General features: G+C 37.6%; 1 protein-coding gene across 2 annotated transcripts in view; it reads right to left on the bottom strand.

The window, feature by feature from the left end:
* LOC122808712 (complement C1r subcomponent-like) overlaps window positions 1–27,456 on the bottom strand; it is a 252,509-nt gene that overhangs the window by 127,411 nt on the left and 97,642 nt on the right. For both annotated transcript variants that reach the window (XM_044079700.1, XM_044079701.1), the window contains exon 4: window positions 10,683–10,829. In XM_044079700.1, coding sequence (XP_043935635.1) covers window positions 10,683–10,829 — 147 coding nt within the window. The remainder of the gene's footprint in view (window positions 1–10,682; window positions 10,830–27,456) is intronic.

Here is a 27,456-nt window from a genome sequence, read left to right as displayed (position 1 = left end):
CAGTACAAGAGGAGGTTAGGAAATATTAAAATAGTGTTAAAACAACCTAAGAGCAGTATAGTAACAAACAGATGGTGTTTCTTTAAAAAGTGCCGGCTGAAAAGCAGTGATAAATTCAACACAATCAATAAATGCAGCCCAGAAGTATTAAATAGCACTGAGACAGTTACAGCAAGCACAAAAAAAACGTATATCAGCTTTGTTGGTCCAGCTGGTTTTAGAAGCAATCCCTGTCTTGTAGTCACAAGTGTATTAGCATGCGCATCAGTAAAATTCTCTTTCCTTGAATCTCACATTCTTTGAAAAATGTACTGAAACTCATATTCCTTAAAAATGCACTGAAGCTTACATTCATTAAAATGCACTGAAACTCATATTCATTGAAAATACAACTACACCTGTAGTTTTGAAGATTATTTTCTATTATGCAGTGAAACAAAATGTATGAACCAATAAAAAGCAAGTGAACAGTTTGGTAGTTGGTGCAGAGAGGATTAAGGCTCTTGTCTCCTGTAGCCAAGGTACATGGTTTGAGCCTGACTAAGCTAGTTAACTAACCTGCTATCCTTAGCTAGGGTATTTCAGACAGACAGACACACACACACACACACACACACACACACACACACACACACACACACACACACACACAGCACTCTTTCCAAAGATTGTATGGTAGTCAGAGTACATGTGAATGTTCCACTTGTCTCCCAGTTCATAACAGAGCAGGATGGTAGCACATTCCAAACATGAATTTCAGAATTCAGTTCTGTGCATGCATCTGTTCTTCTGCCAAGAACAGCTAATAGCAGGCCTAAAAATGTGAGTTTGAGAATTCAAATCAGATGCAAAGATGCATACACAGACCATAGACATGAGTGGGTCCGTCAAGAAAAAATGTAATAATTGTTTTTATAATTGATTAATTAAAATTAAATGTTGTGGCACCACCCCACCACCACTATCAGGCCCTAGGCAACTGCCTAGATCATCTAGTGTTGGATTTGGTCCTGGTACAGGATTATATTTCTGTCTATAAGTTACATTTTTCTGTCAGTGAAAGGATGTAAAAATATCTCTCTACATGGATGGGTAAAATGACCCAACAAAATATAATACTGCGTTATGTATAAATCCTCAAGCTGGAATGACATCCTTAAGTGAAGTACCTAAGTATAATTCCCTGAAACTTTTAGAAAGAAATACAATGTTTGAGATATTACTTGTTATATACATAGCCACCACCATAGTTTTGCCCAATAATTATTTTTATGATTATCATCAAAATTTCATTATATATTTTTATATACTGTACAACTTCTTTTCAGGGTACGTCCTACTGCATATGTCCATCACCTGCCTTTGATGAGTTGGCATTACAGATATGAATAGTGCATAAGTGATACATGACACCACCAAGTCTTTGATAGATGAGAGTAAAGAAAGCTAGCAGTAGCAGGGAAGGAGCGTGAAATATCTGCTTAAATGATGACTGCTTCAGGAGATTGAGAAATTTGTTAGCTCGTGAAAGTGGTATAGCAGAAGAATTGGCAGAAATATATGCTAGATGGTTCCCTATGGGTTGTATTTCTCTCTGGTGGGAGTAAGGGGCAGAGTAATTGCTGCAGCAGAATGGAAAACCTGGAGGTAATATTATCAACAGGATGAGTGAAAGATTTAAGGTTATACATGGAAACACCATTTTTTGCTGTTGACATCAATAAAGCCCTTAACAAATCAATGATGCATTAATTTTGATGTATGAGTAAAAGATGAGGATGCAATGTAGATAAACAGATTGGTAGATGAAGATCTACAAGCCAAAAGCAAAATAAGGCAAAACCTATACAGCTACTCCCCTGCCCAATCTTGTAATAAACTTCCTCTAGATATCAGGAATATTACTCACCCACAAAACTCAAGACTGCTATCAAAACCTTTCTAAACAGTACTTGGATCTGTCAATGTAATTAGCCTCCATGACCATTCCTCCTACAACTCTCACCAACCCCCCCTTATTTACTCTCCTGTCTAGTCTTTGGCTCTTCAACTTTCTACTACTACTTGTCTAATGAAACCTATAGCTTATTCCTATCTGAGTTGTAATTAAGTAAACCTCATATTAGCCTTTCCTATTCCTGTAAGGGTATTCCACATATATCTAATTGACCCACAATTACAGAGACTGTACTGCTTGATTCAGTGGTTTAAGTTTGTATATATTTTCTATATGTAAACAATGAACGTCATGATTTGCTTTATGCTTTTTGTATCTTACTCTATCATTATATTTACTACTCTATATGTTTGTAATACTTGAGCTTTTCTCCCCAGGCCTTCGCTGAAAAAGGGCTTTGGCTCAGTTGGACTAACATTTTCAACAAATGTCAAATAAATGATAAGATGATGACAGGAGGCAATCAGAAAGCAGATTACTTTGGTCTGGAGAATGGGATGAAGTAACAGATGTTGGGAATAGACTGAAATGATAATGTTTTATTGACATGTGGTGTTAGGTGGGATGAAGATCAGTTTTAATAGGATGAGGGAAACTAATAAAATAGGATAAGTGAATGAAGATCTAAAATAGACTTGTATAGAGTGACTATGGAACACAGGGAAGGGCAGACAGAGTCCTTTAAAGGCAAGGTAATCAGATGATGGCAAGGGGTGAATAATATCATTATTTTCACTATATCTGCACAATACCATCTGCCATAATGAGAGTTTTCAATGTTATCTCAGTGCTGACAAAGAAAATGAAATGAAGCATTTGCCTGTTCTGCAAAATCCAGTCTTTCTATTTGTGTACATTTTGTTAAGACTACTGTAGAGCAGAATGTAATATTATGTGCCCTGACAATGTGTATTATTAGTAATATTTTTAATAACATATTTAGAAAAAAACATATAAATACTCCTCATCCCAAAGCTATTCTGTATGTAAAATGGTTCTTATAATATCATATATAAAGCATGCTGTAACTGTTTCTCAGCTTCTGTTTCATTTGTATGTTGGTCAGCCTCCTCTGTACATGCCATGTTAGATATACATAAAGTTCTGAATTACCTCATTCACAATTATTTTACACTGTTATATTTTACTGTCCACTACATTTCCAACTTTTGGCTAAGAAAAGTCCACACTACAAGGTCTTTGAGGCCTATCATTTCCCTCCATAAATTCCATAAAAATTTGTCAGTCTGAGAATACAGACTTAGTCAGATCTTTGCTGCATTGAACCATACAGAAACTACTGCTCTAGAGATGTATTTATTTATTTTATTTTTACATTTGTTAACCAGGTTAGTCCAACTGGGCCCAGACAGCCCTTTTTCACCTGATACCCAAGGAGAAAAGCTTCAGGAAAGTAGCAAAAATAAAAAAATAAAAAACTAACAATTTGAGTGGTAAGATACTTAATAGTACAAAAACAGAGAAAGAGAAATATATAACAGGAATATCTACAAGGCAAAAGTACAGTATTTTGAGAATGCAGTAGCAATATGTTTGAGAAATTCGGTTAGCATTAAGTTATATACAAGGAAATATAGCAATGCCTTCAAATAAAAATTATTTTCTAATATGTAATATACAATTCAGGGTAACATCATGACATAGTACGTCAAAGATGATGCATTTAATAGCATGGGTACTAACTGCAGAGAGAGTAATATGTGTAGACAGTTTAGATAGGAAATACCAGGCGGAAATGTTAATTGAGAGAAGAATAAAAATTCATTAGGTTATTTCCTGACAAGTACAGATCCAAGCATGTTGGAAATTAATTTTAATTGCTTTTTGAATTCACCACTTTTGGTAGCGGAGCGAAGGGACATTGGAAGTTTGTTCCATGAGTATGCAATTGAATGACTGTAAAGTATTTTTCCAATATTTTTGTTTGGATTGGTCACCTGAAGTAGGTTTTGTTGTGTGCTTCTGAGGTTAAGATTGGGTGTACAGGTTGTAAGTATGGATGTAAGGGCAGGGCAGGGGTTGGGACTATTCAAGATGCTATGTGCAATTTGTAGTTGTAATATCTGAAGCATGTGGGGGCGCTCAGGCCATCTTACGCTTTTCAGGGATATACAATGATGGGATTTGTAGCTATTACTGACTGTGAATATGGTTATCTTGTTATAGGTGGTTTCTAGTTTGGTTAAGAGATTATTTTGGAGGTTAGTAAGTATGGAAGCAGCGTACAGCAGGGATGGTAGAATAAATGTTTAAGCTGGTGTAGGTCTAGATTTGTTAGCTATATATTTGTTGTTGTGGTACAGAAGACCTAGTTTTTGTTTGGACTTTTTGATACAGTTTAAGATATGTAGGTCAAATTTTAATTGGTCATCTATAGTAACGCCAAGCAATTTGGTGTCTGAGTTGGCGGCGATAATTGTATTATCTAAGGATGAGATGGTGACGTTTTCTTTAGCTGGAGTGAGGTTTCTTAGAAGGAAAAGAAGAAGCCTGGTCTTTTGGGGGTTGAAAAGCAGTTTGTTTTCAGTTAGCCATTGTTCTACTAGGTGCAGAGATTGTTGAGTGACAGAGTGGAGATTTTGTACATTGTCAGTGGTATTAATAATTGTGGAATCATCTGTATACCGTATTAAGGTAGAGTGGGGACAGGAGACATGGAGGTTATTTGTAAATATATTAAAATCAGGGGGGCCAGGAAGGAACCCTGAGGAACCCCAGTCTTAATAAGACAGCAAGGAGTAAAGAATGTTTGCCATCTGACAGACTATTTGTTTGAGAGGTAGCTGTTAAACCAGGAGGTAGTGGAGGTAGAGAGTTGTAGGTTGGAAAGTTTAAGAGGATGGGAAACAGTATCAAATGCTTCAGATAAGGCAAGGAACAGAGCTGATACAAGTTTATTATTATGTCTGGCTTGGGCAATGTTGTATGTGAAAGATAGGAGGGCAGTGGTAGCACTGGGCGATGGTTGGAAACCGTACTGTGTGGGTGTAATTAGGTTTGCCTGTGAGAGGTGGTTTAGTATTTGTCTATGTATACATTTTTCCAGTATCTTGGATAAGGGAGATAATATGGTAACAGACCTGTAATTTGAGGGTTCTGTAGAATTTCCTTCCTTGTGCAGGGGGGTATGTGAAGATTTTTTTCCAGATATCTGGTACTGTATTTTTCTGGCTGGATCTATTGATAAGTATAGATAAAGGGTATGCTACAGATCTGGCTGCATGTTTGAGAAGTAATGGAGGGAGTTTGTCGGCTGATGGAAAGTTGCTATGGGCACTAGGGAGAACGAGGGAAGAGCTGAGGTGGGAGGTGGAGTCAATATCGAGAGTCTCTGGTTTAGTATGTTTTTCTATTGTTTCAATGAAACATTTATTAAGTAGAGTTGCAGTTTCTCTAGAAGATATGTTAGGGAAGGGGTTTGATGAAGAGGGGTTCCCTGGAGACAGTAATTTGTTTATTGAGTGCCAGAATTTCTTTAGGTGGGAATGTGGGTTGCTCATGGATTCTTGATAAAATTTTTTTTGTCCAGTAGGACCTGCATTTTTGTTTGGTTGCAAAACTGTTTATGTAAGCTCAGGTGGAAAGCTGAGTTGTCACTTTTTTCTATGATCTCCAGGCACTGTCTCTGTTGTTCTTAAGAGATTGAGTTGTTCGGTTTGCCATAGTGGATGATTACATTTTAGCCTAATTTTTCTACTGGGAGCCAGGGTGTTAAGTGTGTCTAAGAATATATTGTTGAAGCTTTGGACAGCCTCATCAAGGAGTAATGTGTTTAGGAATGACCAGTTTACAGTGGACAGTAATTTGTTTAGGGTGACAGGGTTGTAGTTTTTAAGGTTACGAGACTCTTTGTATTGGTGGCTTTTATTATGAATGAGAGAGTGTCTTACTACTGAGGTAGGGAGGTGTTAACTAAGGGAATTAGGTAGGGTGGAAGGGTTATGATAGCACTAGGTGTTGGGTACTAATATCCAGTCAATGACCAAGCCATTCTGGGAATTTTTTTGACAGTGCATGGACCAGGTGATCAGCTGGGTAAAGCCATAAAGGTTTATAGAGTAGCTAGAGGTGGCAGTATTAACAAGGTTCTAGTTAATATTCATATCCCCAAGGTTGATGGTTTCATAGGGAATGGATATAGAAATCCAAGAAAGAAACTGAGTATGGGGATGTTTTTACCTGGGGGTATATAGATCACTGCAATGGCACATTTTTTTGTGTTGATTTAGGTTACAGGTTGCTATAAGTATTTCAGCAGGGTAGAAATCAGGGATAGCTACTGAAAGGGGAGAGAGAGAGAGCTGGTCAGAGTAGAGTATATCTATTCTTCCACCTTTTTTTTTTACTTCAATCCAGTCCAAGAATATTATAACCAGGTAGGAGAATTTCACAGTTTGTAATATGAGGTTTTAGCCATATTTCAGATAGGGCAAGTACATCTGGATTATATTGAGAAATCCAGGCGTGAAGGAGGGTGCTTTTACTGACACTGCTTTGTATATTCACTAACAAAAAAGATAGATTTTTGGAGGCTTGTGATCATAATGAGTAAATTGTGAGGCAGTTGAAAGGGGGTGCTGTATAAGCATGGCTAGAGTGCTGTTGGCAACAGCCTGGTTTGGGGTGAATATCACCTTTTAAGAATAGTATTGTCCTTTGAAGTATTTGAAGTATTTGTAGGAAGAAACATTTCCAAAGGAACTGATGTTTTGTTTTGATGAAAGATTGGGCATTCGGTATGTACAATACCTTGAACTTGTGAAATTATATAGTGGAATGGTTAAAGAGAGAGGGCAATAGGGGTGGAGTAGTTATTTGTATGGTGGATGGTGGGATAAGAGAGTGTGGGAGAAGGGGTGGTAAGCAACTGAAGACTATGGTAAGTGGTTAGAAGTGAGAAAAGAATTAGAAAAAGGAGGGAGAGAAATAGAGTTTTGAAAGGTATAGCCATGATTTAGTTTCAGGTCAGAAAGGATTAAAAAGTAAAGAATTTAATTAAGGTTAGTAGAAGAAATGAGGATTGATTGAAGGAGTTTTATTACGTGAGTAACTGAAACAGTTATTAGCATTTAAGGCTCAGGAGGGGAGGGGAGTGGGAGTTACCATTAATGGTGATGTGGGGTATGAGTAGAGGAGTGGGGTTGTCTATTGGATAGTGTGAAGGTGGGGCAAAGCAGAGTTATCTATAAAGGAAATGATCTCAGGGGTCAGTGAGAATGGAAGTAGGGTAGGGGAGCAGAGTGAGCCAGAGTGCAGTAAGGCCGAACAGAGCAGGAAGAGCCAGAAAACTGAACCAGGCCAGCTTCCAAGAAAACAACCAGGAAAACCAAGATCAGTCAATTCCATGTCAGTGTATTGTGGTATCTTCCTAACAACTAGAAATTTTGTGCTACTAATCTAGTACAGTGTTGTGAAAAGGACCACCACTTCTATATGGAAAACATTACAAGTATGGGGTGTTAAACCTTCTCCAAGAGAAAGAAAGTAGTTATAAGTAATTGACCTAGAAGTACAATAGGAAGAGAAATGGGGGGGGGGGGACCAGTAGTGTGCACGCTTACAGTAAAAGGCTATAGCATAAATGTCTTCAGTTTAGAGAATAGATTAAATACAACTCTAATATACACCACTTTAGCTGAAAGCACTTCACTGTTCCACCGATGCAGGGTTTCACAGTACAGGGCAACCAGACAGTTTTTGGTTTATTGGAGGGTGACCAGGACAAAGATAAATCTTTGCTGAGGGGACTGGAAATAAAAAGACAAGGTAGGTAAGTATTAGGTCTGAAGTTTTACAACACTCTGATTACTAAGTATCTAAGAAGACATAGGATGCAGGGGAGGGGCAGCATACCTTGTAAGAAACAGCACAATTCTTTGAGGAACACACATGCAAGGAAAGCAGAGAAAAAAACTAAAGGTAACTGCAGTTGATATCAGTCTATTATTACATACACTACATTATTATGTATTGTTATAAAGGGTATGAAAAGAAACATTAACTACTAAGATGCCACAAACAAGTTTGCATTCTCCACTAAAAGTCAGGAATAACAACAGTGGTATTATACAGGAACACAGAGTCTCTTGCATCCCTCGGAGGTTTTAGTAAGTTCTATTCTAATTACCAAATAGGTTACTGATCTAAATGTACAGATAGCAGGCGACAATATTCACATTAGTGAATAAAGCAGCAATGTACCTGTTATTTAAAGTCACAATATACTATGAGTATAATTCCATACCGGCATAACAAAGGGTTCATATGCAGGGCAAGTGGAGTAAAGCAAAAAACAAAAACACTTTGAAATATAGGTCCAGAATATAACTGACCATATAGAGCTGTTACCAACTAAAATATGCATGAAAAAAAACAGACCATGTGTGAATCTTTACAAAATAGCAATAAGGATCTCCAACAAAAACAATACCAGGTAGTACTTGCATGCGAGCACACTACTGGGGATTCCTGTGAAGCAAGGGCAGGAAAGCTAAGTCAAAGATGGTGCCTTTCTTTGCCAGGTTTTTGATACCTCTGAAATGGAGTAGGAGTGGGAGGGAGGAATGCATATTCAAGGTGGGGTAGGGGGATAGACACAAAGTAATACAATGTTGTGAGCCAGAAAACCCAACCAGGCCAGCTTCCAAGAAAACAATCAGGAAAACCATGCTCAGTCAATTCCAAGTCAGAGTATCATGGTCTTAGAAATGTTGTGCTACTGCTCTGACAGTGTGGTGACAAGAACCTCCACTTCTATATGGAAAACTTTACAACTACGGGCTGCGGGTACATAGGTAAACCTTCTACAATAGAAAGCAAGTAGTTTTAAATAACTGACCGAGTACAATAGGAATAGAAATGGGGGGGGGGGGGCAGTAGTGTGCACACTTACAGTAAAAGGCTATAGCAAACATTTCTTCAGTTTAGAGGACAGATTAAATAAACTCTAACATACACTAGTTTAGCTGAAGGTACTTTAGCATTCCACTGATGCAGGAATGCAGGAATGCAGGGCAGCCAAACAGCCTTTGGTTTATTGAAGCTTGGCCAGGACACAGATAAAACTTCTGCTGAGGGGAACTAGTTTAGCTGAAAGCACTTTAGTGTTACACTGATGCAGGGTCTCACAGTGCAGGGATACTGGACAGCCTTTGGTTTATTGAAGCTTGGCCAGGACACAGATAAAACTTCTGCTGAGGGGAACTAGTTTAGCTGAAAGCACTTTAGCGTTACACTGATGCAGGGTCTCACAGTGCAGGGATACTGGACAGCCTTTGGTTTATTGGAGGTTGGCCAGGACACAGATAAAACTTTTGCTGAGGGAAACTAGTTTATCTGAAATCACTTTAGCGTTCCATCGATGCAGGATTTCACAGTGCAGGGCAACTGGACAGCCTTTGGTCTACTAGAGGTTGGCCAGGACACAGATAAAACGTTTGCTGAGGGGAATGCGAGCACACTACTGGGGATTCCTATGAAGTAAGGGCAGGAAATCCAAGTCAAAGATACAAGTCAGTTGTGCAGACACAGGCCATCTCTGTTAATCTGAGTTGTTACTCATATCTGACTGGGCATCTCAGGCAAGAAAGACAGGAAAACATAGACATCTGTCAGACATAATGAACAAACAGGGAGCAGTTATTTCAGCTGTAAAATGTTACTCATCACAAAACAAGCTAATTTACCACTCATAGAATTATAGCCTCATATTGATATATGGGGAATACCAGGATAATTTAAAGTTAATACACGCTCAGAAAATATATCCCCTTCAGCTGTCAGTTGTTATAAGACTATACATAGCTTCCAAATGGAAATCACTGGATCAGTTAACCATAAAAGGCTTGCAGTGTTTTATAAGGAGATATGGTAAACTTAAAAATGCTCTCTGAGAGCAAAGATCTTTATATCTGTCCTTTTATTAAAACTTTTAGTACCTAGATATACTGCCAATGACAAAACACATGTAGCAAACATACACCATTAAGGCTGCTTCATTCCTCATTTCTTCCTTTATAATAACCTAGTTATATGCACCTTTTTATGTATACATGCACCTAACTAGAGCATGTAAAAAATTGCAAAATGTGTATAAATCAGAAGAGTTTCATATATATTATTTATTTAGTATGCAAACTTGTTTTGATGGTTCATTTACCATATAAGTCATTGACTGTTGTTCAATGAATATTTTTTTCTCTGCTTTGGCAATAAAGAAAAACGTGCTAATTTTGCAACTCTCAGTAGATGAAGTAAAAAGGTCAGTTAATGCCTGTTTAGAAGACAGCAAGAAACACAGATTGAGTCATTTTGAAAAAAATTGTGCATAAGCTTCCTGCTAATTTTCTCAGAGAAAGCAGTAGCTCAGAAAACATGCTCATGAAAGTGAATGGAGAAAGCTTCTAGAAGGAAAGGTATGCCAAAACATGAGTCTGGTTGTTGAAGTGACATCTTTCAGTTAAAATGCGATATCACATCACTGTGATAGCCCCCATCAGGTGCATTAGGGGTAAAACACACTATAAAATAATACTAACCACTTAAACCAAGACAGGAACTGCAAAGACGATTGAAATGCTTAAAAATAACTTTTTAATGCTTTTTAGCCATCATGGTTCTTTTAGAATAATAGTCTGTACTCTGCATTTGTTTCATATATCCATTATTGGAACAAAACTTTCAAAACATCATGTCAGTCACCTACCATTTTTGAGAAAGTGTTCGCAGCTTCTTTTATCACTTGCCAGTCTGTACCCTGGGGAACAGGAACATCTGAATCCCCCTGGGTAATTATGACAATAGTGCTGGCATGAAGAGTGGTTATTAATTTTCCCTGAGCATTCATCAATATCTAAAGAAGAAGCAAAACATGAAAAAATGAGTCATTTCATCAATCAGTCTTAAGTCATCACTATTAAACCTCATCTTGAAAGAACATAGGAATAATTCAGTGCTGATGTTTAAGCTCTTGAAATATGCATTAATATTAAATCAGCATTGGGTGGCACAGTGGTGGAGCAGGTAACATTGCTGTCTCACAGCAAGAAGTTCATTGATTCAGTTCTTGGTTGGGATGCTTTCTGTGCAGTGTCTGCATGTCTTCCCTTGTGGCTTAGTTCCCACATTCCATAAACATGCAGTATGTGAATCAGATAAATAAACTGGCCACAGGTGTAAGTGTGCATGCATGCATGTGGTATGGAAGAACAAACATGGAAGGGTTATCCACCTGGTTGGTGAACGTTGGCTCTGGATGATTTTCACTGTTGTTGTGACACCCAAACCACATGAGCAAAATTAGGGAAAAAAAGGGCTGTGTCGCAATGGATTGCATTAATATATGCAAAAATGTGAATCAAAGAGTAAAAAGGATTCTGAAATGCTAATGTAAGCTGAAAACATGTTAGCATCCATTTAAAGGAACATACAGTACTAAAATGAGTACCAGAAGTGGTGTATCAGTAGTTTAGTATTTATTGTTTATTGTTAACTAGAGAAGTGCATTTACTAAAATTATATAGAGAGCAAATTCCACTTGGACATGCACTGCCATTCATTGCTGTTCAGAGCTAGCAGAGCAATTATATTAGCAACAAGATGAAAACAGAAAGTCACTGTACTAAATTTTGTAGCATAAATCAACTGTTTTTGATCAGTTAATAGTCTATTTTTTTCTTGGTCCTAATTAAAGAGTGATTTATATCCATGTGTCCTTCATCTTTCCCTAACATTTTTGCTGCATTACCTCTTCTTCTGCAAGGCTGGTCCTGAAAAAGTACTTTCTCATGTGATTACTGAATTGTTCACTTCATTTCCATATTCTGGACAATATCTTTGGTCTTTTTTGTGGAATATATGGTCCTCTACCACCATAACAACTACCTTTAAATATTTTAAATGATCATGTATTCCACCTCTCATATTTCTTCTTCCTTACATGATACATAAACTTGGTTCCTTAAATTTCTCTATTCATGCTCCTTATATCACAGAAAGTTTATTATTTGCTTGCCCTCCTTTGCAGGACCTTAGTCTTGTTTATCTGTATTCAAAAGTATAATCTACAGAAATTCAAACAGTGCTATAGGTAGGCTTTCACAAACTCTTCGTAAGATGACAGTGACATAATTTTCTACCTGAGTTGCCCCACTTACACCACCCCATCCAAATATTCTGCTTTCTTTTTTCTTATATTTAAAAATAAGATAAAAAATTCCCTGGGTTTTACGGATTTTGTTTCCAGAATTAATTCTGGTACTGTTACTTTTTATTAAAACAATTTCATGGTGCTATTTTCCCTCCTATTGCTTTCAATATGTTTGATAACCTTGTTCATAAAACTACTTAAGAAAAGTGTTTACTGCTGTTATTAGCATGCGATTGACTAGGATAATGGTGGGAAGGGAGGAAGATGGAGAAAGTGGAAGGTGCAAAGCACTTTGGGAAATATAATATTTCACAGGTGTCTTGGTAGTCTGTCACATTATTATGAATGTGTCACAGAAACAAAAATTAATGCATAGTAAACATTCAATGCCACTTCTCATAACATTCTTCTAAACAACATAAATATTGCATGGTTAATATTATCTAAATGTAGTATTTTCTTTCAGCTGACTAGTAAAATTGTTTTCCTCTTAACATGGACAGTTTAAATTACAAAAACTGTCATTCATAGTTGCTATGCAGTCTACAGCGAATGGAACTTCCCGACAAGTAAAAGGCCAGCTCACAGTGCCTGATCCTAATGATTCTAATTACAATACCCAGTGTAATTTACCATTAATTAGACCAACATTTGATCTAGTAACATGTATTGTTTGGGCCTGAATTTACTGTTAAACCATTTTTGTTTACATCTGGATTTAGTAATCCTCATAGGGCCTGATCCTACATTCAGCACAGGTCATGATCACAATCAGGCTTTTGTTACTGCAGGCATCTCCAGCAGTGAACTGTTGAACCAAGACACATCTTGATAATTTGTCAATGGTTAAGAAGGCTCTGTGCTAGAATTTCCAGCTAATCACTTTTCAAAAGAGAAGGTGTTGGGATCAGTGGTGCCTGTAAGTGTAATAATGTCTTTCCGTATCAAGTCTAAATGAGGAGGTCCAGATTTTTCTGTAATTTTAATTACTTTACTAGGACTAAAACTCTAGTTTCTACAAAGATTCAAAGATTCAAAGAAACGTTATTGTCATTTAGGACCACACAAGTGCAGCCTAAACAAAATTACAAATGTCAGCTCATGGAGAAATGCAGTGCAAATAATGTAGATACAGCAGTATCAAAGAATAACATAAGAAAGAAAATAACACGTATGACAGGCAAGAGGTAGCTCACATTACATAAACACATTCAATACCCATTATCCAGTGATAAATAATAAATAAATACCCACCACCAACCCCAGCACTGTTAAAATAGAGAATAAATAGAGACTAGTGAATAGCAGCTGTTTAGTAAGCATATTGCACTTGTTAACCTTAGACATGACTCAGTATAGCCATCATATTGCATAATAGTAAGGCAGAGCAGCAGGATTAAATGAAAAAAAGAGGCTTCAGTGTAACAGGTATTATGGTTGGTGTCTGTATTAATAAGTCTCACAGCTGTAGGATACAAACTGTTCCTGAATCTGATACTCCTACAGTGGATGCTGCAATACCTCCCTCCAGACACATGTTGTGAGAACCAGTTGTGGGCCGAATGGGCCGAATCACCAAGTATTTTATATGTTCTTTCTTGCTCTTGTAAAGAAAAGCTCCTGAATAGAAGAGGTTTATGCCCAAGATTTTCTCAGCCACCCTCACCACCCTCTGTAGTTTCTTCTCAGCAGCTGTGCAGCTGCTGAATCATGGTATGAAGTTGCTAGTGAGGATGCTCTCGATAGCTCCCCTGTAAAAAGTGGTAAGAGCAGACAGTGGGAGCCTGGCATTATTGAGCTTTCTCAGGAGGTGAAACCTCTGCTGACACTTCTTGACTATATGGTTGGTGTTGGCAAGTGATATAGACCCCATGTCAAGGTTACTACCTATAAATATGAAACCCATTGAAAACACTTTCAGGAACTTCTCACCTCACTACAAAGAAATTGATAACAGTCAGGACTATATAAACTAAATGGAGGTAAGCACAGTCCAATTAAGCTCAGCTTGTGCAAGATTATATTTCAGAAGAGATTACTTTGAAAACAGAGAAAGAAAAAACAACATACATATAATAGGTCTATCAGAAAATATTGAAGGCAATGATGCTACAAATTTTACTGAAAAAAGCTAAAAAAGATTTTGGGAAGGGAGTTCAGTCCAGTGATAGAAAGGGCACACAGAACAACCCCAACATGAGAAGCAGAAAATACCCTCATCAGCTCATTCAATTCTCTGCTATTCTACATGGGTGGTCAGTACCAAATCTTTCTCAGTATTACAGGTAGAGACATTCTTTTCATTGAATAAGGATGTTAAAAGAAAGCTCTACTCTGAAATAATGATTCAAACTGATCAGCCTTCCCTAATCTCTAAGTTAAAGAAAAGAAAAAGATGGACAACTCCTTCACCAACAAAAGGTTATGCCCTAAATGAAAATCTGAGGAACGCAACACATTCCTCAAGGGTTAAACTCTCAGCACCATCAGCTAATAATTTTCCCCAAAATTACAATAGATTTGCCCCATTAATTTGGATATAAATATGATATGGATGTGTTCAACTCAGAAATTGAAATCTCTGAAGTGGAATCCATTGAAGCATCATGGGACTATAGAGTGAACCTTCAAACTTCTATTTTTCAAGGCTCAAAAGATGCTACCTCCCTCCTTCCCTTCCTCCTAAGGAATGAAGTAATGGAATGACCATCAAATTCCCTCTGACCATCAGTAGTTTCAATTAAGGGCCAGTAACTCTACATCCTAAATCTGATTAAGACAATGTAGTTTTCTCACAGAGTACAACGCATACCATATGCTACTGGGTTGGGAAGATTAATGTGTTCTCCTATACTGACAGGAACTCTTAAGGTGACCAGTCCTCAGCACCTGTCATTTCAACAGAATCATTTACAACCATAAATGGGAATGTAAAGGCTCACAGCCACCCACCTCTCAATATAATATACCCAGGCCAATAACAACCTTACACAACATGCCTTAAAGTAGTGTTTGTAATGACGTGGAACATGGATTTGTGTTTATACACTCAAGCATAAAACTATGAGAAGACTTCATAATACAACATTCTCAGATAGAAATATTATAGGTTTTGTATTGTATCTGTAATTATAGGTATAAGAATTTAAATAGTTTAAATGTGTTTTTACCATTGTTTGACATAAGGATGTATAGACAGGACAAGAACTGTCCACCTTTTGCTTCAGGTTGTTAATATAACCACCCATTGAGTCTCGGTTCTTGACATTCTTATACCATTGTAATATGAATCTTACAACTTATTACTCTTTACCTACCACTCCACTAACCAACCCACTTCCAAGGACACCAGGAAGTTCACAAATAAAGAAATTTCCGTGATAAACAACACATTTAACAATAATTCTTATGCTGGTGTAGCTTGCATAAATTTGAATGTTAGACTCTCTACTCAATGGAAAAAAAAGCACTGTTTGACTATACAAAACAAATTAAAGCTAAGTTAGTATGCCTTCAGGGAACTAAGCTACAGATGAAACAGAACCACATTGTGCTGAAGGCATAGCATGGATGGGGTATGCTGACCTTGTGCAAGTCAGCCAAGAGAGGAGATGGTATTATGGTACATGCAATACTAGGATGGTATAAGGAAAAAAAGAGCAGAGACAAGCATGGAAGATGGTGCACACTTGTAGCTAATACAGAAGTAGATAAAATCCTTATAGTAAGTTTTGTGATCCCAACAGTGGTGGCTTTGCCTCATTCTTACAATTGTATCACAATATTCTGATGCTTAAATAGTATGCAGATTTTATTCTTATGGGGGTGGACTTCAACACTGTAATTGACCAACTATAGACAAGGCATCAATGGGAGTGTCACAAATTAACAGAACATCAGCTTGTTTAAACATGATGATTAGTGAACTTGGCTTAGTAGATGCATAAAACATTTTCCACCCCAAAGAACAGGACTGTACTTTTGCAACCCCCTCTATAGTTATTGCTTAGAGAATTGACCTCTGGCTACTATCTTGCATACTAATTAGGAATGTCTCAGAGACAGAAATACAACCCACGATTTGGTCATACAATATTGCATTATCTCTAAAACTCCAACTAACCAAACAGCCCCCTTACCCAATGGAGATATGACCCCTTGATATATAAAGATAATCAGTTCCGGAGGAACCTAGAATGCTGGATAATGCTGCATTGGTCCTGCAGAGCATCCAACCAAGTGCCAGTTTTGATTTTAAAGGATAATGTTCAAGCTATTGGTGTGACGTATAGTGTAGAAACTAAAACAGAAGTCAAATTAGAGAAAGGGAGAGTCACATATGAGGCTGAGGTCAAAGTAAGGCAGTCAGAACAGGATTTTAAACACAATAACACCAGGGATAAATTAATAGAACTGAAATCAATAACAAGAAAATATTGCTAATTCACTTACATTATCAAACGACACAGGAAAAAATGAGTTAGATACAAAGCATTGTACTAACAACAAGGTTTTACATCACAGAAATGAATTGCAAGGAGGCTGGAGGACAGAAGAAGAGACTTAACTATTACAAACCTGTTAAATGAACAACTAAACACATTCATAATGAATGCTCGAGAGATCAATGGCATATTAGTTAACAATTACTTTGAAACAAATGTTCAGATAACCCAGATGGACCACAAAGAACTACAGAGCTTGCTGGACCATGTTGTATTAAAGACATTGTCACTGCATATGATGATAAAATCAGAGAAACCTTTATTATTTTAAGAAATTAGCTTAGCAATGGATATTTTATACCTTGGGAAAGCCCTGGGGGTTGGTGATCTCACACCAGACTTCTATAAACGTTTTAAAAAACCTTCTATTAATCATCTTCTCAATCTGCTAAATGAATTTGAGAGAGTAGGGTGCCTCCCACATGAATCTTTAGTAACAAAGGTTCTAATGCTCCCCAAGCCTAATAAGGATAGAACACTTACAAGCAACAATAGACTGATTTCCACTATTGCAATTAGAAACCAAAATTCTAGATGGCATTCTTGGAGATAGGATTTGTAATATAATGTCTAGTCTAATCTCCCCTTGCCAGCAAGGATTTATGAAACATATTACAGATAGTCCTGATCTTACTAGAACATGAATGGATGTGCACATTCCGAATTAGGAATCCAATATTTATTAACTTTAAAAAAAAAAACATTTAACTCAGTAAACTGGGAGAATTCCTGGATACTGCTGAAACAGCTTGGATTTCCCAGCTCATTTATCTTAAAAGTGTAATTTACTTTACAAAACCCCAAGGCACAGATATACTCAAATGGTATTCTTTTAACATTAGTAAATATGTAGGGGACTGAGACAGGATTACCCATTTTCTCCTTTACCTTTTATATTACTAAAGGAAGTATATATACAATTCCTAAATAAAAATCTGTCCCACATCAAGATAGGTCTACCATGTAGGGAAAACTCACCATCTACATGGTTTGCAGAGGATTTCATGGTGCGGATTTCTAAGATAAACATACATTTTGACAGTAGTAGAAGCTTTCAGATATTTAAAACCCTTCAGAGGGCTTCAAATCAACACCCAGAAAACATAATCACCCCGAGCTAATTTAGTTTTGCATCAAGTATAGCCAGATCACCAGTGGAATTAAGTAACAGAATGTATGTACTTGGGGATGAAAATAACAACCAATCCAGCCCACATCTTAGAGCACAACTACCAAAAAATTTACATGTCAGAAAAAACCCTTCATACCATTCTTAACAAAAGTGCAAGCTATTAAAATGTTTATACTGCCTAAAGTACAGAGCTGGATGCAGCATTAGGTGACCTAGGCAGTTGCTTAGTACTCACTGGCTCGGGAAGGGGCCCACTGACTGCTACATCATTTAATTTTAATTAATTGAAATACAATTACATTTCTTTTTTAAGGATGTACTTGGTCTGTGTGTGCATCTTTACAATGCATGCACTCTGCATCTGTGCGTGTATCATACACACATAGGATTTAAATTCTCAAACATACATTTTTTAAGGCTGACATGAGCTATCCTTTGTAGAAGAATAGATGCACACAAGGGATTAGATTCTCAAACTCATGTTTGGAACTTGCTACCATCCTATTCTGTTATGAACTGGGAGATAAGGGGAGCCTTCAGCATGGACTCTTGTAGCCACACCATCCTTTGAAAGAGAGGTGTGTGTGTGCATGTGTGTGCATGTGTGTCTGTGTGTGTGTGTGTGTGTGTGTGTGTGTGTGTGTGTGTGTGTGTGTGTGTGTGTGTGTGTGTGTGTGTGTGTGTGTGTGTGCATATGCATGTGTCTGTGTGTAATGCCCCAGTTAGGGATAGCAGGTTAATTAACTTACTCAGACTGAAGCCCTGTACCTTAGCACAAGTTTAATCATGTATTCCAGCTACCAGACTGCTCAATTGTCTTTCATCACTTCATACATTTTGTTTCACTGCTTAATGGAAAAAAAACTTCAAAACTACGAGGGTGGTTGCATTTTCAGTGAATGTGAGTTTCAGTGCATTTTCAAGGAATGTGAGCTTCAAGTAAACATAAGTTTACTGTTCCTCATGTTGACTGTTTTCAATGTGCAAATGTTTTGTTTAGTAAATGTCTATCAATTTGTTTGTTTTATAGAGCTTGAATGAGGTGTGTGTAATACAGGTGGTAGCATACTTGCCTTTGATACAGAAGGCTGTGGGTTCTACTCCCTCACCGTGTCGATGGATTGCTGATACTGCAGTGTACTTTAAGAAGGTGGGGGTGTTGCATTCCTGAGTGTGTCATCCTTTGGATGACATATTATACCAGGGGCTCATTTGTCTGCATTAATGGTAGATATTGTGAGATCTTTTACATTCACCTGTGCTGTCAAAAAGAGTAAGGGAAGATTCTCAATGCCCTGACCCAGTTTCCCCTAGTAGTATAAATATCATTAAGAGTCTCCCCATAAAAGATGATACTAGCCTAGTGGGACTAAACTAGTCAACGAATGATATGTAATTTAAAAGTTTTAAATTAAATCCATATCTCTGCCTTCATTTCAAAAGGAAAGAAGAAAATAGTCTGGACACTGACAGTGTTTATGGTAACTGTGGAAAGAGAGTCACATAATGGGACACCAGAATTTCTGTGGGGGGGGGGACTGGTCCATTTGACCATGATCCAGCTCTGCCAAGATATTTCACTTGATGAGACATTTACAAATACAGCTTTCTAAAAAAATAGTCTCTGTGAGTTTTACTTGGGCTGCATCACACCCTTGCCTTTTATGCTATAATATACAGACCGCTATGATTGAGTCCACAGGACAACACAAAGGTGTCATAAATGTAAATAAAATTCAGGATCTAGGAGGATGGGAAAACAGGATGATTAGCAAATTTCTGAAATGGGGTAACTTACCAAATAAAGGCACACTTTGGAAAAGGCTGAGTAAGCCAGAAACCAAAGTTTTGGAGTGGGACCCACAGTACTAGAAAGCATGCACCCAGACAGGATTGTTTGTCTCTACTAGATATATGAGACCTAAATAAACATGTGATCAAGTATTTTACTCAGCTGAAAAATTATTTCCAAAATAATAAACTATTTTGGTGGCAATCCTTAACAAACATAAGATTATGTTTAGAAAAATAAAATCGTAGAGAAAATCAAACAGTACGAATGTCTTAAGGTACTTAGACAATATGATATTAACATCTATACCTATAGGGGCAGCTTAAAACTCAGCTACCTATACAAATAATTTATTCTAATTTATCCCACAGGAGTAACATCTCTCTTAGAAAACTGGACCCCAACCAAAGATATGCCATCTGTAGGATCTACTCAACTATTTTTCCTTAAATATAGCTTGTTTCCATACTTGTCTACTATAAGGATGTTTACAGTGCTCAGACTAGTGGACAGATGATACCACCACCTTGTAAAACTTTGTAAGAGACAAATAATATCCACCATTTGTTACTGGCTTTGTACAGACTGTGCTCACTTGATATGACTCCGTCCTGTAATTCAGTCTATGTGGTCGACAGTAATAGAAGCCTGTCAATGATTGACATGACTCTCTTTACCAGATCATAAAGATCCCATTTTTTAATTTAGAAGTAACAGAACAGTATAGCCACTAATACGCCAAATGGATAATGCTCATTTCCCCTTTCATCATTAGCTTCCCTTTCGCCAGATGGAAGAAGTTACCTGATCACTGAAGTGATCTGTTTATACAATATACATACAGGTATTCTGCTTGGTTTCCTCTCCATATTAATAAATTAGATTGGAACTCTTGGTGGGTTATTTGATTCAGGACCTGAATACTAACAATAATACGTCTTAAGGCTAGAATGGTAGGACTTTTGTTTTATATTTAGAGCAATTTCCTAAGTCTTATGTTTTTTATATTTTATAAGATGCAAACCACCATACAGTATGAACTAGCTTTGATAGAATTTTCAGAGATGCTATGATTGGGAAAAGAAGTAGATGACCTAGTTGAACTATCTGCTTACTAAAATGAGTATAAAGACCTGCAATGTTAGTTTGCTAAATATAATTTTATGATTTGTATACCTGCTTCGGCAAATCATTGCATTAGATTTATTGGTTAAGAGTTTTTGAGGGGATGTTTGTCAATAATCCACTATGGATTATTTTATTCAAATAGATTCATAGATAAGTACTAGGCTAACTGCCCTTGTGGACTATTTTAAGCCAAGTCAATTACCTCATATGAGAGTCAAACCCTGCACCTTGCAGCTGTAAGGTAAACACCTTAATCATTATGCCAACCTCCCACTTGTTTGTTTGTTTTTTAAATATGGAACTAAGAAAAGGTATGATTTGTTGCATAAAGACTGTCCTGGTTAAAAGAAAACTGCTTCTTGTTTAATAAACACATATTATTCCAACTCACAAAATCTACAATCTTTGCAATTTGGTACACAAAGTTGTGATACTCACAAAACTGCAAAACACAAAAATCACTTTTTGGACACCCCCCCCCCCACACACACACACACACACACACACACACACACACACACACACACACACACACACACACACACACACACACACATACACAGTCACATATGTGGGCAAGCCCCACACCGCAGTTTATAAATAGAGAGATAGGCAGGGTTACATTTATACTGTTGATCCCGTTTAAGTTGAATTTCACTTTACCGCATTAGATAAAAAATATTTAAGTCCTGCAAAGTGTTCAACTATTTGCAGGATGACTTTTTTTTCAATGTAAGTGAATTCATTTGTACCACTCACACTGTCTGTTTTTGTGCAGTGTGTGTGTTTTGCTGAGATCAGCATTCAGTGGGGAAAGAGACATTGTCCTTTTCCCCACTGTTGTGTGATCTCTTGGTTGGTGTATATAAATAGTGTGTGTGTGTGTGTGTGGGGGGGGGGTCTTGCCCCCTGCAAAAATACTGTTTTGTTTGTTCTTATTTCATTTTCAGGGCTCTGCCAAGTTCAGCAATACCTTTCAGTTCACCACCTGCACCACCTTACTCATGTGTACTGACCATAACACTACCTCTGCCCCTAACACTAACCCTGCACATTACATTATTAAACCCTGCTTTCCCTAGCAGTACCTCTGTATCAGACAAAAGGACCAAGAACAGACACAACACCTAATAGGCACAACACAAAATCTGTCCCTTACTTAAGATTAACTCAAACACTCATTTGTGTACAGTAGCCACTATGTTGAGATCTTGCACATTTTCACAACCACCTCCTCTTCAGTCATACATTTATTTTCCTCCATATGCCTATATACCTGCACAATATAAAACCTGAACTTTTGATTTTATTGACCACCTCCTTCCTCCTCCTTCACTCCCTCCAAGAAATTGAAGACAGATCCAACACTGTCACATGCTTCCACTTTTTTAAAAAAAATAGGTATTTATGAGTCAAAATTGTTTCATCCATATTACCTGAAGCCCCCTTACCAAAGGAGAGCACAAAGGCTACATACTTACCCTACTGTTGTTTTTAATCTTCATTAACAAACTGCACTCTGACCTCCCTAAATTTTCCATCACTCTTTATACTGATGACAGGGTTAGCCTTCAATCCAATCACTCATACTGAACTATTCAAATCCAACTTCAGTCTTAGCTCCACTCCCTTAATTCTTGGATAAACAGCCATAAGCTACTCCTAACCCCCCCCCCCCAAAAAAAGGTATGATATCTGAAACCTCGCAAAAGCTGAAGAAAACCATTACAAATCTACACAGTAAATATACATACATGCATATACATATATATATTTATACATTTATTTATTTTATTTTTACATTTGTTGACCGAGATTGTCCGACTGGACGTATGCCCATTTTCAGCGGAGGCCCGGGGAGAAAAGCTCCACAGTTAAAATAAACAAACAGTAGTTACATTGGAATACATAGCGATTAACAATATAACATAGCAATTACTTACAACATATTTACAGATGAAGAACATAGTACATCAGTAGACAACTAGAATCTTTATCTGTGAAGTACAAAACAGACATTAGCAAATGTTACAATAAGAAGTTCCTGCTGTATAATAAGTACTAGGCTTATGAGCATCTGAGCTTGCTATAATCAAGGTAGTTAGTGGAGTGGAAAGAAAGGTAGTAGTGGTTGGATGGGGTGGGTGATTTTAGAGTGGGAGTTGCAAGGGCATAGCCAGCATGTTTTTAGGTGCGCTTTTAGTAAAGTTTTGAAGTGGGTGCATGATGGTACGGCGGTAATTGTGGGTGGGAGGGAGTTCCATAATTTGGCTATGGTGCAAGAGAATAGTGCTTCACCAGCAGAGTTATTGGCTTTAGTGATCTGCAAGTGATTTTTGATGCTGTATCTTAGTAGTCTGGTGGTGAGATAGGGTTGGAGTAGATTCTGGATGGATGGGTCATTTAGTGGATGGTTTACTAGTTTGTGAGCGAGTGAGAGTTGATACCATTGAAGGAGGTGAGGGAGTTCAAGCCAGTCCAGTTCAGCAAGTGAGAGACAATGGTGACTACGGTAGGATGTCCCTGTGGCAAATTTGGAGATTTTGTTGTAGCAGGTCTCTAGCTTGTATAGATTGCATTGCCTTAGGTTAGTATATATTGGAGAGGCATAAAGTAGGGTGGAGATAATGTGGGAATTTGCTATTGAAATCTTTGCTGCTTTGGTGAGAAGTTGCTTATTTCTGTATAACGCTCCCAGTTTATTGTGGACGTTTTTTATGGTCATGGATATGTGAATGTCAAATTTTAGTTTATTGTCTATTTCCACTCCTAGCAATTTGGTGTGTTCAATTGGGTATATAGTGGTGTTGTCTTTTGCTGTGATGTTAAAGTGAGTTTTTTTGTGTATGTTTGGTGGGTTGGAAGATGAGTAGTTTAGTTTTGTTTGGGTTGAGTATTAACTGGGCATCGGATAACCAAGATTCAGCAGAGGAAAAGGTTTCCTGTGTGACCTTTTGCAGTTTGTGTAGGGACTGGGCTGATCAGATGATGGTTGAGTCATCTGCGTATTACATGAGTGTGCCATGTTTGGTAGCAGAGGCTAGATTATTGGTGAAAACAGAGAAGAGTAGGGGTCCAAGGATGGATCCTTGGAGAACCCCTATGGAGACAGGTAGTTGGGGAGATATGTCATTCTGCCATACAATGGATTGTTGGTGGTCAGACAGGTAACTCTGAAACCAGTTGGTGACTGATTGAGAGTAGGATAGGTTATTGAGGACAGAGATAAGTTGTTTGTGTGGGACCATGTCAAATGCTTTAGATAGGTCTAGGAAAGTAGCAGAGGAGAGATAGCCATTGTTTTTATGCTGAAGGATAGTGTTAGTAAAGGAGAGTAAGGCAGTGATGGTGCTATGGTTTGGTCAGAAACCATGCTGAGTATTGGAAAGGAGGTTGTTAGTAAGGAGGTAGTCTGAGACCTGAGAGTGTATGCATCTCTCTAGTATTTTGGAGAGTGGAGAGAGAATAGCTATGTGGTGGTAATTGGTTAGTTCTGCGGAGGGGAGGGGAATTATATGTGATTGCCTTTGTGGAGGGGAATTATATGTGATACTTTCCACAGTGTGGGAACGTAACTTTCTGACAGAGATCGGTTAATCAAGATGGATACTGGGTAGGCCAGAGCATCAGCTGCAATTTGTAGGTATTCACTTGGGAGGTTGTCTGCTGCTAATTTGGTGGGCTTAAGTTTAGTTAAGAGTTTTTTATGTTGGAGGTAGGTACAGGAGAAAAAGAGAAGGCAGTGGGGAGATTACTAGTTGTAGGTGTGGGTTGGAGGGGAGGGGGGTTGTGTTGTTTAGCTAGTGATAGTATGGTTTGTGTGAAGTGTATGTTGAATGAGGTAGCAATATTTTCTGAGGAGTGAGGGATGTTAGGAGGAGGGGTACTGACTTTACCTGGGTGGAGGATGGAGTTTATGGAGGACCAGAATTGTTTGGGGCTGTATTGGGAGGAGTCTAGGGTGGACTGGTAGTATTGGAATTTGTCCTGTTTTATTAGCTTTTTGACTCTATTGAGTAGTTCTAGGAATTTCTGTCTAGTTGAGGGGGTTTTGGTTTTGCGCCAGTGCTCCCAGGCTTTATTCCTGTTTTTTCTTTCTGACTTAGTGGTTTTCTGTAGCCATGGGGAGGGTTGCGCTTTGGTTCTGGAAAGTCTTATGGGGGCATGGTAATTAAGGATGCTCAGGACATACACACACACACACACACACACACACACACACACACACACACACACACACACACACACACATATGGCACCACCATATGTGGTTGAATTTCCTTATAACTGCTTATAACTGACATCTATTTAGTCAACACAATTTGGTCAACTAAGCAAATGGCTGACAATTGTGCAAGACTATGGGGAATATGCCTTTTCCACATTATTATGAAATTTCAGAGTTAGTATATATAGGTGTGTGTGTGTGTGTGTGTGTGTGTGTGTGTGTGTGTGTGTGTGTGTGTGTGTGTGTGTATATACATATATGTATATATATATATATATATATATATATATATATATATATATATATATATATATATATATATATATATATATATATATATATTCCGGGGGATGTCCATTGACATGTCAACATTTGCATTCTCAGCATTTTTTGTCAATATACAAATGTCAACATGTGTGTGTGTCGATCTTATTTAGTAGGCCCATAGATATATATATATGCCCATATATATATATATATATATATATATATATATATATATATATATATGTAGTAGAATGATAAAATATAGATATAGATAGGGATGTCAATGTGTGTAAATACATATATATCATATTGTTTTCTATGAAAAGGGTAAGTGGACTTCGCTCAAGTTTCATAAATCCAAACGCCCAATTCGACATTAGAAAAGAAGAAGAAAAAATGCTGAAATGCACAACAGCGAATGCACTCCAGCATTCACTGTTGTGAATTTCAAAATTTTCAGTGCAGATCGCACTATAGTGGGGATCAGGAAATGTACCTTCTTTCACTGTAGTGCGATCTCATAGTTTGTATATATAAGTGGGGGGTGCAGCCCCCCACATGCGGCAAAAATGTTCTTTGTTGTTGACCGGAAGTGTGGTATTTTCGATAAAGTCGACATCTCTGAGATGTCGACTTTTTCCAAATACCTCCTTCGGTCTTTTTTTTTGTTCTATTATTTGATTTCTGATATTCCAGTTTGGAAATCTGATAACTCTCCCAATGTAGGAAATAGTGTTCAAACTCACAGATTAGTTCCCAGTGGGGGTGGGTAATCATCTCAGATCAATCATAACAATGTTTCAGGTATATTTGTGTAAGGATCAGATATTTCGTGTAATGCCGATCATCACCAGTCTGTTGAGTCATTGTACAGTAATCTGTGTTCACTACATCTGAAACAGATGCATTAGCACTGCCACAAGGCCCAACTCCCAAATGTTTCCACTGAGAATTTTGCCATTCTACAATAGCCTGTAGTCACTATATCCAACCTCAGTACTGCAGGAGCTGTGCCATGAGGCCCAATTCCCCAATGTTTTCAATGACAATTTTGTCATTTTACGATGTAAGCAAATTTAACTTGAAGAGACTTGCTGTGTATTAACATTAGTCAAATATGTGCCTGCTGTGTGCTGGAAACTGTTTTTAATACCCCCTCCCTCCAAGAGATTAGTCCTTGCACTCTTAAGGACCACTTCCTAAGTTGGCCACTGTCATTTCCTTGACCAATAATTACAATGTATATGTTAGTTACATAGTCTCTGCAGCTGTCAGATCTCTGCATTCAGGAAATGAAAGAAAACCTTTTCTACTTTGTACCTCTCTGTTAATTTCTTTGCTCTCTGTTATAATTTGACCTCTGAGTGGGAGGGGCACTGTAGTAGAATAATTTGTTAAATATCCCCTCACTATTGTCTCCTATTCCACTCAGTCACCATCTTCCTTCACAGTGCAGGTATGTGTCATGCGTTATTTCATTTCTGTTTGCAGTGTGTTGTATTTTGTATTAATTTCATTCAAATTGTATAAGTTTTATGTGTGTTGAGCCTGTTCCTGTTTAACAAGTATGCTACATTATTTTCAAGTGTTTTGGTATATTTAACTCTCTTTTCTTATACTGGTTAATCCCAAGAATGCTTACTAAGTAATGTTTTTTTATTGTGCTTATCAGTGTAGTGCTATGTTATGATAACTTGCTCTATACATCTCTACAAATACATTGTATTACTGGGGATCCCTATCAGTATACCTCCTGCTAGCATACTTTGAACTTACATTCATAAACTTTATTACCATAGTAAGATACCATTCTAGTCTTTCCATATTTTTTGTTGCCCTGACCCACTGTGGTCCTTCCTGCATATCTTTTTATAGTAAGTATTAACTGTTTTGCCTTCATATAATATGACAGTTTTGTAGGGTTTTTCTTTTATTTAAATTCAGAGCCTGTGGTCATTACATCCAACCACATTACTATAGGAGCTCTGCCACAAGGCCTGACTCTCAAATGTTTACACTGAGAATTATGAAATTGTACAATGTTAGCAAATTTAACTTGAATAACTTTGCTGTGTATTGACCTCAACTAGACAAATATGTGTGTGTTCTATGCTGGGACCTGGCTTAATTATCCCCCTTCCCAAAGAGTTCTCCTTGCACACTAAGGACCACTTATTAAGTTAGCCAGTGTCCTTTCTCTTGACCGATAATTACATTGCAAATACCAGTTACTTAATCTCCCTAGATGCTATTGTTCTGCATTCAGGAAATGAAAGAAA

The sequence above is a fragment of the Protopterus annectens genome, chromosome 8.part0 (assembly GCF_019279795.1).
Source record: "Protopterus annectens isolate FY-2018-M chromosome 8.part0, PAN1.0, whole genome shotgun sequence".
Lineage (NCBI taxonomy): Eukaryota > Metazoa > Chordata > Ceratodontiformes > Protopteridae > Protopterus > Protopterus annectens.
This window is presented reverse-complemented; position numbering and strand designations above follow the sequence as displayed.